At 37.3% G+C, this 12,748-nt stretch overlaps 1 protein-coding gene across 1 annotated transcript in view; it reads right to left on the reverse strand.

The window, feature by feature from the left end:
* Positions 1-11,842, reverse strand: part of LOC307069601 (large ribosomal subunit protein eL15-like) — a gene marked incomplete at both ends in the record, with an annotated part of 135,497 nt that extends 123,655 nt beyond the window's left edge. The window contains 1 exon segment of the mRNA XM_079727984.1: positions 11,491-11,842. Coding sequence (XP_079584110.1) covers positions 11,491-11,842 — 352 coding nt within the window.
* Between the last annotated feature and the right edge of the window lie 906 nt (positions 11,843-12,748).

Below are 12,748 nucleotides of genomic sequence, written 5' to 3' on the forward strand. Positions count from 1 at the left end.
GCTTTTTAAAAAACTCCTCTTAACAAATTTTAAGTGTACAATACATTATTGTTGCCTATAGGTGCTAAGTGAAATAAGCCAAACACAAAAAGACAAGTAACTGCAGGATTCCACTTATATGAAGCATCTAAACCATAAATTTAGATGGTTTTAATAAATTTATTTAATAAATTTATAAGTTTTAAATTCATAAAATCAAAGACTGGAATGGTGGTTACCTGGGGCTAGGGGGAGGGGAAGATGAGGAGCTATTAATTAACAGGCATAAAATTTCACGTCTGTCTCTTGCTTTTTAAATACGGTACATTAGATGGAAAATGTTATCTATTAACATTCTCTAGTTAACTAAGATTTTGCCATTTTAAATTATCATTTACAAGCTTTATTCACTTGTTATTTGTATAATATTTATTAAAAACCCCAAATCAATGGCTTCTTGCATGTAAAATGATCTTTCAGAAGATAAATTTGGTTTATATAATAAAAATGAAATAGTATATAACCTCATCATCTAAAATAATGCCATTTCTGATATAACTTGTTGATTTACTTTTTTTAAATGGAAGCTCAGGTTATGACATAAGGATGGTGATTAGCAGTTATGAAAGTTATGTAGTCAATGTAAATTGTACAAAAGTAATTTTTTTTAAAGATCATTCTATTACAAGGAATCTACTAATGTTGAGTAGCAAAAATGGAGATACCACTAATTAATATTTAATTCTGTTGGGGATGACCCTAAGCAAATTGAACATGCAAAACTCAGGGATTTTTTTGTTTGTTTACTTTTAATAAACAGTAGCCAACAAAATGTTATATGAATAAGGGCTAGCTACTTCCCTTAAACGGTGTAACCAGGTTATTATGAAATCAAGTCTCAGAACAAGCTCTAGAAACATTTATTAGCAAAGAGGCGAAAATGGTTCATATTACAGCTTATTCTGTAAGCGTGATGAAGTCTCAGCGGTCTGTTGTTCTAGGAGTTTGACCTACCCCCCTTACAAGAAATATTGGCTCAACACTGGACAATAAGCCAGAAGTAGGACACAGTTACTCTTATGGTCATCATTAAGCAACCAAAATCCTTCTAAACCAAAGGCAGGATACATGATAGTTTACAGACCTAGTCTTTGGCAACATCCCTAACAGTAGAAGCTGCAAACCTTGCTGGATTTTTATGTCCTGTTTATTCAAGGGTGGGGAGCATCTTTATACTATTTTAGCCAATTCATATAAAATGAAAGCTTTTAGTTTCACTAATTACCATCCATTTATAACAGGTGCCATGCCAATTAATAAACTAGCCACTAATTTAACCAATGAAAACCCATTTCTGACATAAAATATTGTGATTAGCAAAATATCTGGATATGATCAAAGACAAAGATAGCTAATCTGTTTGTAATCACTGTCTCTGGAGTGGGGAGGATATTCTCTTTGAAAAAGTGATATCTGACTGTCCCTGCAGTGGAGAGTCCTGGTTAGGATGCATAAACTGTCTATGCGAAATTATTTTTAAGCAAATTACAATTATCATTAAATTTTTTGTACTATTCTTATGAAGTCAGTTCCTAAGAAATGGAAAATAAGAAGGAATAAAGGCAGAAAAAGTAAGCTCTTTTATAGTAACTCTTTTTTGCTTTTTATATAGTTATATTTTCTTTTAAATAAATTTATTTATTTTTGGCATTGCTGCACGCAGGCTTTCTCTAGTTGTAGCCAGCAGGGGCTACTCTTCGTTGAGGTGCGCAGGCTTCTCATTGTTGTGGCTTCTCTTGTTGTGGAGCACGGGCTCTAGGTGTGCAGGCTTCAGTATATGCAGCATGCAGACTCAGTAGTAGCGGCACGTGGACTCTAGGGCACCCAGGCTCAGTAGTTTTGGCTTGCGGGCTCTAGAGTGCAGGCTCAGTAGTTGTGGCGCAGAGGTTTAGTTGCTCCGCGGCATGTGGGATCTTCCTGGACCAGGGCTCGAACCCATGTCCCCTGCATTGGCAGGCGGATTTTCAACCACTGCACCACCAGGGAAGCCCTATAGTTATATTTTTAATGTAGACCTAATGCATTAATTCACAATATTGTTGACTTAACAGTAATATTCCTCTGTCTGGGACCAGCTGCATGATATTTGATGGGATACACTGAATGGAGTGGTGAGGGAGGAGGTAGCTGCTATTTAGAGAGTCTAATCAGTTAAGTCATATTCTGGAGGTTAATGGGCAATATATGTCTCTGTCTCAGCCCTGACAATTTGGCTTATTCAAACCACTACCCTTTTAATATTTGTTCAATTTTTACTTGGAGGACAAGTTTATTGTTGTGTTCAAGGGTCAGAAGAAGGGCAAATCTGCTTGCCAAAAAAGCCCACAACAAACAAACCCCTGCCTGTAAATTACCCTGCTGCACTCACTAACATCAGTCAGATCACTGTTTACTAAGAGACTAGAACCAATGAACAATACAGCGATTCTCTGTTGTTACTTTTAAAAGTCCCTTACAGAATGTTGAGAAAAAGGAACCCTTGTATACTATTAGTGGGAATGTAAATTGATACAGCAATTATGGAAAACTGTATGAAGGTTCCTGAAAAAGTTAAAAATAGAACTACCATATGATCAAGCAATCCCACTTCTGAGTATACATTCAAGGGAAAGAAAATCACTATCTGCAGTGATATGTGCACTTTCATGTTCACAGCAGCATTAGTCACAATAGCCAAGATACAGAAACAAACTAAGAGTCTGTCAAGAGATGAATGGGTAAAGAAAATGTGGCATATATGTACAATGGAATATTATGTAGCCTTTAGAAAGAAGGAAATCCTGCCATTTATGACAATATGGATGAACCAGGGAACGTTATGCTAAATGAAATAAGTCAAACACAGAAAGAGAAACACTGTATGACATAATCTCACTTATATGTGGAAACTAAAAAAAAAATGTTGAACTCATAACAGAGTAGAAGGGTGATTACCAGAGGCTGAGGAGCTGGGGGAAAGGGGAGATATTAATCAAAGGGCACAAACTCCCAATTGTAAGATGAATAAGTTCTAGAGACCTAATATATAGTATGTATAGTACGGTGACTGCAGTTAATAATAATATATTATATACTTGAAATTTGCTAAGCGAGTAGATGTTAAGTGTTCTCACTACAGAAAAAAATGATAACTTTATGAAGTGATGGATATGTTACTTAGCTTCACTGTGGTAATAATCATTTCACAATGTGTATCAAAACATTACATTGTACCCCTTAAATATATACAATTTTTATTTATCAATCATTCCTCAATAAAGCTGGAAAAAATAAGGATATTAAATGAAGGAAGATGAAAGAAAAGCCTGCTGTCCCCTTATAGCTATCTCACCCAAGTGATGCTAAAATAAAATATGCCCTATAATTGTACTCAGTATATTTCCAAAGAGGAGTTCCGGAAAATACATTTTCTCCAATTTTTTACATTTTCATTGACATTTTAGATTCTCTTTGTAATAGATTTTCTTGCTGAGCACCTTTATGTTTAGCCTAACTCAATTCAGCTCCAAATATATATATGTATAACATTCATATATTTTGCATGTATAGGATTTTTTAGTCAGTCATGGGGCATACAATAATAAAATACAGATACAGATACACACACACACACACACACACACACACACACACATTTTTTCTTCCAGAAAGTAAAATAATACACCTCAGATTTTAGCAATTATTGAATATTCGTGGGAGTCTTATGGGGGTTTATTCTTTAATTTGAAACATGACTTTTTAAATGATTTGGCCTTTCTACTGAGAATGCAGGGATGCTATGTTATGGTGCTGAAATTATTAATGTGCATAAATATTCCTTTTCTCCTTTTCTTTGAGGCACATGAGAGCATTCTATTTCCTTCTTCACCCTTTGAAAGTAGGTGTGGCCATGTGACTATTTCAGTCAATGAGTCATAGGCAGAATGACACATGTCACTTCAGGGCTTGAGCATTTAAGTGCTGGTGCAAGACCCTCCAGGACTGCTCCTCCTCTGACATGACAAGCAGGGGAGCACGTGTGAATTGCGAGACCCCATCAGCCTAGGTCTCTAACTATCTACAATTAACATAGCTCCTCTACCAACCTGAGTGGTACATTAGCATGTACAAGAAATAAATCTTTGTTTTTTCAAACTGAGGTTGAAAAAACAAATGAACACAAAAAGCAGCGTAAGCAATAACAACAAGAAAACCAGAACATAACCGAGTTGAACTATCCAGTACTTGCCCTTTAATAAAAAACAGAAAACTCCTTTTTCTAGATAGAGAGGAATCGCCTAACTATATAATATTATTTTAAAGACTATTTTCTGTAGCTGAAATAATTTCTCAATTAAATCAAAGGGGCTAAATGTTAGCAGAATGCTGGTTATTTCATAAACTAGTTCTCTGCATACATTCAGCAAGCTGTGGCAATTTAAAGGTTGTATCTTCATAGAAATGAGACAGTGCTAGAACATCAAAAGAAAATGACCACAAATGTTTGAGCCAATCATAGGGCACAATAATAGAAATATTATATATCATCTTACAGTTCTTTTAGCTGTGCCACACTGATTGAGAACTAAATTAAAATTATTAACTGCATTACAAAATCCCTAATCAAGAGGTAATATAAGCAACCAAAATGTATATTAAAATTTACTTAGTTCACTTATTATATATTTTGATTTTTCTTGGTAAAAGTTATTCTTATTTGTCTGCATTAAAAGGAATTATACAGAAATGTGAAGGTTTATTTTTTCCTTAATTCTTATCATTAAGATAACATTAATGTGATTTTAGACCAAACATTAATTATTGCTGAATATGATAAATTATTTCTTCTCTCTCCTACGACCTCCTTTCTGTCTATTCTATCTCTACACTTCAGAAGCTCTAGGATTCATCTACTCAGAACACTCTACCAACTCCTGCACCCCTGCTTTTTAACCAGTGAAAACTAATAAAGACCTAAGGAAAAAGAGAAAGTGAGTGACTAATACAAATTCCACTCTGTATACTGCTCACTTATAATGCTATCATTATAATCTAAGAAGTTAAAATAATATGACACTTTAACCTCTAAGTTAATCAATTTAAGAGAATACTGGGAGTTCTATTTTCAAGAGATTGATTGAAATCAAACCTCTGGGCTGGTATAAGAATAATTAACAAATGGTTTTAGGTTCCAGAGCAATAGTTATCTATATACAAGTTATCAGCAGCCGATTGGCTCCAATTATTCCTTCAGACATCTAAGAGAGACAAACCATAGACACAAAAAGCTCTTGCTCATTTGCATATTCATAATACCTCAGTGAATCACCAGGACTGGCACTGATGTTGCCTGAATATTAATGCAGAGCCAACAGCTGAGTTGAAGGGCAAAGCAATATATAGAAACAAACAGCAATTTCCCTCTGGAATTCACAATTTAACTTAATGGTGGACAGTTTTTAAAAACCAGTTTATTATTATTATTATTACATTCCTTACTACAAGATTATTCCCCATTTCTTAGAATATCTAGTCAGATCAGTGCAGGATTACAGTACTTTTTTTTTTTTTTTTTTTGTATTTTAAACCAGATTTGATCACGCAGTCTTCCTTTACACCATAAACCACAAACTACTCAAGCTTACATGCTAAATATCTATGCAGTATGCACCCCAAAGAAGAGGCATCCAAGTCATACACTGCATCCAGCTGAAGGACATTCTATTTTTATATGCTTTTAAAAGCTTCAAATTTGTGAGCAGTTAAAAGTTCAGAGAGTTAAGTGCCTTTGCCTTCGATTCTTCTCCCTGCTCTGCCCTTTAATTTCTTGTATAAACCTCTGTCTCCTGACCCCACCCTTTGCCACAGCTCAAATGGATGTTGCTGCCTTGGCTTCTGCAGAGTCACAGCTTGAGGCTTCCGGAAGAAATGATGCAATTCCTTCCATGAGGTACAGCAGAATATTTGTGGAAGAGTATGTAGGAGGGAGAGATGTATTTGAGGTTTGCATGTGTGATGTATTTGTAGCATCGGCATTACATTTATACATCTTTGATCACAAGATTGTTTATTATAGGATTCTATTTTGCTTGGAGAAGTGGCAGATTAGACAAAACTCTCCCGAGCATTTGCATTTCCTTTTCCTGAAGAAGGTGCTGTCTGCCAACAGTGGTTTCAGAAATAAACAGGAGTAGATAAAATAGTATCTCTTTAAAGACAACCTCAGGTTTAGAAAACAGAGTTCTGTACCTTACTGATTATCATACTGCTTTGCTTTATTTATTTTTATTTGGCTTCTATTTCAAATGATAGTAAATAATAACCACAGCAATAGCTAATCTATATTAATCACATACTGTATCAGTCAATTTTTGTTTCATTAACAAACTGCCTCTAAAATCAGTGGCTTAAAGCAACAAACTATTACTGTGTATGTGCCTGTGTGTTGCCTGGGGTTTGGCTCATCTCGGAGTAGCCTCAGTTTGACATTTCTGTTCAAATTTCTGTTCTGTGGCACCCAGGGTGGCCCTACTTCGCACTGCAGATCTATGAGTTGTTTGGGGTGACTGTTCCATTTTTCAATCCTCCTTAGACCTATAGGCCAACCAGATAATATTCTACTCATGGTGTTAGCAGAGGCACAAGGGTACAGACAGAATATATGAGCTTCCAAGGCTTAGGATAAGATCCAGAACACTCACTACCTCTTTATTCTATTAGTCAAAGCCAAGCATCAGGAAAATATACATTATCTCTTTGGTGGAAAAGACTGAAAAGTCACATGACAAAAGGAGGGGTGAAAATTTTAAACCAATAATGCAATCTACTACACACACTATGGCCCAGGCTCCCTTGTTAGCATGCTATATATATCATTTCATTGATTCTTCAGTGTAGTCCCGTGTATTACTGCCATCATTATTTTACAAACAAGAAATTGAGATTCAGAGAGGTAAGTAACTTGTTTAGGACCATACTGCCAGCAAGTGATAAAGCAATGACTGACATCTAAGCAATTCTTAAACACTATGCAGTTTTTCTCAAATGTTCCATCCTACCTGGTTTCAAAGAATATTTCTATATTTAATACAGAGATTATAAAGATATGAGACATAATGTTTGGTCATCAATATAATGATAATGAGTAAGGATAGAGCATAACAAAAATTCTACTGGGATAATACTATTCATTTCTAAGTCATCTCATTCTTCAAATTTATTTATACATGAGACAGAATAAGGATAATGTCCTCAGTAGGGAAGAACCACAGGCATATTAATAAATTAAACTTTCATTTATGGTTCTTTTGTGATCAATGATTATTCCTTAGAACAAGAAAGACCTTCTTCTTTGACTACAAACACCACATATAAAAATTGTAACTGATTGTATTTTATAAAAAATGTGCACCAAACAAATAGTTTTATAGATTCAAATATCATTCATCAAAAACCACAAATGGCTATAATAATGACAGAGAACTTTATTGAATGGAAAGTAATTGTTCCATTGCCAGTAGAAATGTAAGTACACTCATAATTGAAGTATTTTCTAATTGTCTTCTTGGCAATCAATAGCAAAATGGTTTTAGAATATGTTTATATTTGCACTGCTTTCTTGATTTTTCATATTTTCATTTGTTGTCCAACAGTTGTTTTCAGAAACCTGAAGAGGTTTAGATGAATCAAAAAAGTCAGCATATACCACAGGACTCAGTGATAATTCCATATTGTTTTCATACTGTTCCTCATTGTATAAGGCGTGGCTTAGTAAATACCACAAATTGTTAAAAGAGCTTAATTTGCTGGAATAAACATGAAAACAATAGGGCAAAATTAAATAAGATGGACTCTGACATAAATCCAACCTCCACGTTGCAAGATTTCTCCCAAGGGTTAAGCCATACACAGAGACAGACTTTATATGGGAGTAAGATTAGCATTCATGGAAATTGGAATACTAAAATACTGAAATGAATGTCTATGTGTAGCTTGTGAAATATTTAATATATAGAACCCTTGTCTCAGACACTATTATGTTATTCAAGATTAATAGTTGTACTGAATCTCACACTTGGTCTATTTCCTTTACTTCATACCAAAAACATTTCAGAATCTCATTAAGAGCAGACTGGAAGCTAGGAAGCTGAGAGCATTTATGAGTGTGTTTATTCTGAGGAAAGTGCATGGTATATGATAAATATTCAATTATTATTTTTGAACAATGCAGTATTATGAGCTTTTACACCACTGGATTTGAAAGAAAAGTGGGTTCTTAATAGTTGAATGACCTCAGTCAAGTTATTTAACACTGCAAAGGTCAGTTTTGTTTTCATCCATAAAAATGGGGATAAAAATCTACCAATGTCATAAAGTTGTTTAGAGGAGGAAATTAAAACATTTATTTATAACCAAATTTCCCCAACCTTTATTAACTAATGAGTTAAAATGGAATCCTATTATTAACTCAGAACTTAATCATTCTGGCCCCCACCTGCTGAGGCAGAATTTCAGTCCCTTCCTGCTAGATCTTTCCATGTTACATTTGTATGTCCCCAGTGAGGGTCTCAAATGTACTCATGAGAAGCCCTCTTCCATTTCTCAACCTCAGACCTTTTCACTGATGCTCATGGCCTGCAACAGCACTTGAGAATCAACTCTTCCCCAGCAGGCTGAAGCTGCCACTCAATCCTCCGGGAAATGTTGATACTGAACCCTATCTTGCTATCTCTTGTACCTGATGTCACAGCATCTCTGAGTACCCAAAGGACATTGCATTCTCTGGGGTCCTCATTGAGTTGAAGCTCTTATGTATTCAATGCACAAGTAGAAGGATCATCCTTGCCTTTCAGCCTGTAGCCCCTCTCTCTCTAAAGGTCAATTACAAATCAAGTTGCTGAAATAGGAGAGTCAATATCTGAGACAGAAATCATGCTACTGCAGCATCTGGTCAGGTGAATTCATACACACACACACAAATACACACCCTGCCTCCAACCTTCTCAAGTCTTCTCCTTTAGGATGGATTTTAGCATACATAAGAAGAGGAAATTCATATTTTGCTGCCAATCACAACATTTGGAATGGAGTACTTGGGGAGATAAGACCCTGTGTTGTCAGGGTTTTGCATACCTAGTATATCATGGCTCACCATTAATATGGACTCCATCATCTAGAATGGCACCTTTAAGATTTTTCTGAATCTGAACCATTAGAGCATCTCCAGAGATCACAATTTATTTGGTCTGGGATGAGTTGCTGGCATAGGTAATTTCTAAAAATTCCTTAGATATTCCTAATGTGTTCAGGTTTAAGAACCACTGCTTCAGAGAATCTGCTGAAAACATATTTTACCAGATAAAATGTGCATTTGACCTTGTTTATAACATTAGTAAAATGGCAGGTGTCTGTGAGCACCCTGAAATAGTTTAAGGATAACTGACTTAGAGCCAGTAGGTTGGATTGTTTCTCCATATGAGGGAGTAGCCATGCAGGGAAGGCTGCTAGAAGAGATATTAATGAGGCTATGTCCTAGAATGAAGCAATAATCAGTTTCAACTAATACAATTTTTTTCTGTTTATCTGTGTTTTCCCAATGTTCCTGGTATTATGCTATCTTGCTGTAGGTGATTAATAATTATTGAAATTCATATTAGTACCAAAATTCAGGAAAATATTTAGATACATTAAATTAGAATGAGAATAATAAAAAGAGATTTACAAGTGCTTCACTTCTGGGAAAGTAGAATGACCAAGTTTCACTGACCTGCCAATTAACATTGAAAAAAAATCTATGTCCTAGATCTAGAGAAATGTTAATAACCACTTCTCATATAATAGAGGACAATATCAGTGAGAAATGTTTCATTTACGGTGTGGCAAGAGAGTCACAGAAATACTGTGTAAGTTTTGTGTAAAAAACCACCTCCTGGGATGTCTGGAAACTTACATGAGACTCAGTTTTTATTACACTGTAATAAAATTGGCAAGGGTGTTTTCTAGCTAAGATAAGGTGGGAAAATAAAATTGCAATTAAGACCAATCATGAAAATGTTTTGATTATACCAGAAATAGAATGAATGAATATTTTTAAATTTTGGTAATTCCAAAATCAACTGCAAGAAATATTTAAGACACTTGGAGCTAGATTTTATGACGCATTCTGGGGATTTTGACTATTACCATGATAGGCCAAAGAGAGGTGCCAAAAGTGAAGAAATGAGAGAGGGAGAGGAGGGAGGAGAGAAAGAGAGAAAGTTAATTTAACATGTTTCAATATTTGCCTCTGTAGGGAAGCAGGTGTATAAATAATTTTATAAGGAACTCTATGGATGAATATGAAGTAAAATGGCTTTTATAAAATATCAAAACATAAAAAAGATTAGTCTATTGTCAGGAAGAATATATATATATATACACATAAAATGAAATATGGATAATTTAAAAAATTTTTTTCTCAGTATTACCATCTAGAGGTAACCACTCTGAAGAAATACATATACATATATTCAGTATATATGTATATATATACATATATAACATTTTCTACACACATACACACACTTTTCTTTCAAAAGTGAGATAATGTTATCTATTTTAATTTGTAATTGTTTTCATTTAATATATTATTTAAAACATTCATTGCCATTAAATATGTTCCACAGCATCACCTTAAAGGCAGCATAGTATTATGTAGTTGTGGCACTGACTCATAATCATAAGCAGTACCGAAGCGAATATTCTTTGTGCACAAAACTGTTATCTAGGGAAATTCCTAGATGTGGAAGTACCGGATCAAAATAAGCAATTTAAAATGTCAGTTCAAAACACTTGTGAAACTGTGGCCAAATACCTTACTAAATGGTTATATGAATTTACAATCTGTCTGAAGTATATATGAGTTTTTAAGAGAGATTACTCCTAACACTGTTACAGAAAATAAGAAGAAATTGATCTGATGCACAGAAATTCAGTGTCCTTCTCATGTGCTTCTGTCACCGGCAAAGCCCACTGGGGTCCCCGGGAAAAATAAGATGGGAATCTAGATGAGAAGATACGGTCTAACCTCTTCTTTTGTGCTTAGTCTAGTTTTACTTGCCTATAGGAGGGTCATGTGTAGGGGCCTTGCACCTAACATGTTGGATTAGAGTTCTGAGAACCACGCTGCAGACACCACAATCAGGGGCTGGGGGGTGGGGGGGTGGGGCGTGTGCAAAAGTGCTGCATGTGACATCTCAATTGAAGATGGCAACAGTGTACCAAGTGTGGAGATGCTGCATCCAGCACCTTGATCTGGAGCACTGTGAACAACACGACTGTGCCCAACCTGCAAGGACTCCACTCCTCCCTCTGCCACTGATGAAAACTCTATAATGCAGGCCTGTTAGGGAGAGGGTGTGCTTTAAGGCATGAGCTCAGACCTCTCCATTCTTTGATCAAAGAATGAAACTTTCCTTTGCTTCTGAACCAAACTTGGTCTTGTTCTACTGGCTCGAGTGACACCAGGCAGGAGGACCCTTGTTGGGGTCCAGCTTGAAAGGGTCAGTAATAAATTTCGGTGACCATGAAGCAACAGACCATGGCCTTTTTGCCTGTATCTATCCACTAGACTGCCGTGGGAGGACAGCGGAGGCTTTGGGAGGTTCACGTGAAGATGGCTGACTCTGGTCTTTGAGGACACTCTGATGGGTTGCTTTGATTTGGCAGCCTTTGCCAAATCAAAGCAACTCTGCCCAGCAACCTGATACCTGGGTGGGGTGCACACACAGCGTAGCCCCCAGAGTAATCTGGACTGCACGCCCTTGAGGGGATCATACTCTGGCATCCTTGGGGATCAGAGCCTGAAACTCAGTGCCTATCTGCCCGCTGCCTCTGGCTGGCCTTCCCTTGGTACCGGACGCCTGGGGACAGTGAGGATCTGTGGACTAGAGGGAACCAAGGCAGTCTTGCCCGCTGTCTCACCAGTAGTGCTGACCTCTTGACCCCTGTACAAGGCAGTAGTGACCGTACCAGGGCTTTTTGCCCTCCTCGCCCACCTCCAGGGGTCAACAGTAGCATTCTCCATAGTCACATTCAGTGTGGTAAAGGAAAGTGGGCAGCCCCGTGAGCCAAGAGGTGAGACCAGAACAAGGCCCAGGTAATAAGGACCACCTGACAAAACAGAATGAGGACGCTCGATCTGAGTTCAGGAAAAGGCACCGAAGACGCCCAAATGTGAGAGGGTCCCAAGGTAGGTATGCGACCGGGGTCTTGATCTCTTCTGGTCAGTGCTAGTTTGTCTGATCTGGGCTGGGGAGCCCTGTGAGCCACTCACAAGACCATTACTGGGAAGCCCTGTGAGCTGCTGGCAAGAACAGGAAACACCCACTGCCCGACCTCTCCTCCCCACTCTGCTTGGGAGGCGAACCTTGGGTGATTCTTTACTGACTGAGGTTCCACGGGCTCTCCTCCTGGTATCAGCACAGAACACCAGCTACTCCAGTGATCTGGTGAGTACCCTGTGGGACTCCCTCATGCTTTTAGATCTCACCTGGTGGGAAGTCAGAAAACTCCTTTCGGCCGAAAGGAGGAAAGACAAGAGCCCTGCCTCAGACAGCTGTGCCACTCCCTAAGGGACCAAGGTGGTCAGGAAGTGACATGGCTAAGCTGCTCTGGCCCAGAGGCAGGCCTGTCCAACCCCCTGTGGGACATTCTGAGGAGAGACTAACTATCCCAAGCACAGCCCATTACA

The sequence above is a fragment of the Hyperoodon ampullatus genome, assembly GCF_949752795.1.
Source record: "Hyperoodon ampullatus genome assembly, chromosome: X".
NCBI classification, from domain to species: Eukaryota; Metazoa; Chordata; class Mammalia; order Artiodactyla; family Ziphiidae; genus Hyperoodon; species Hyperoodon ampullatus.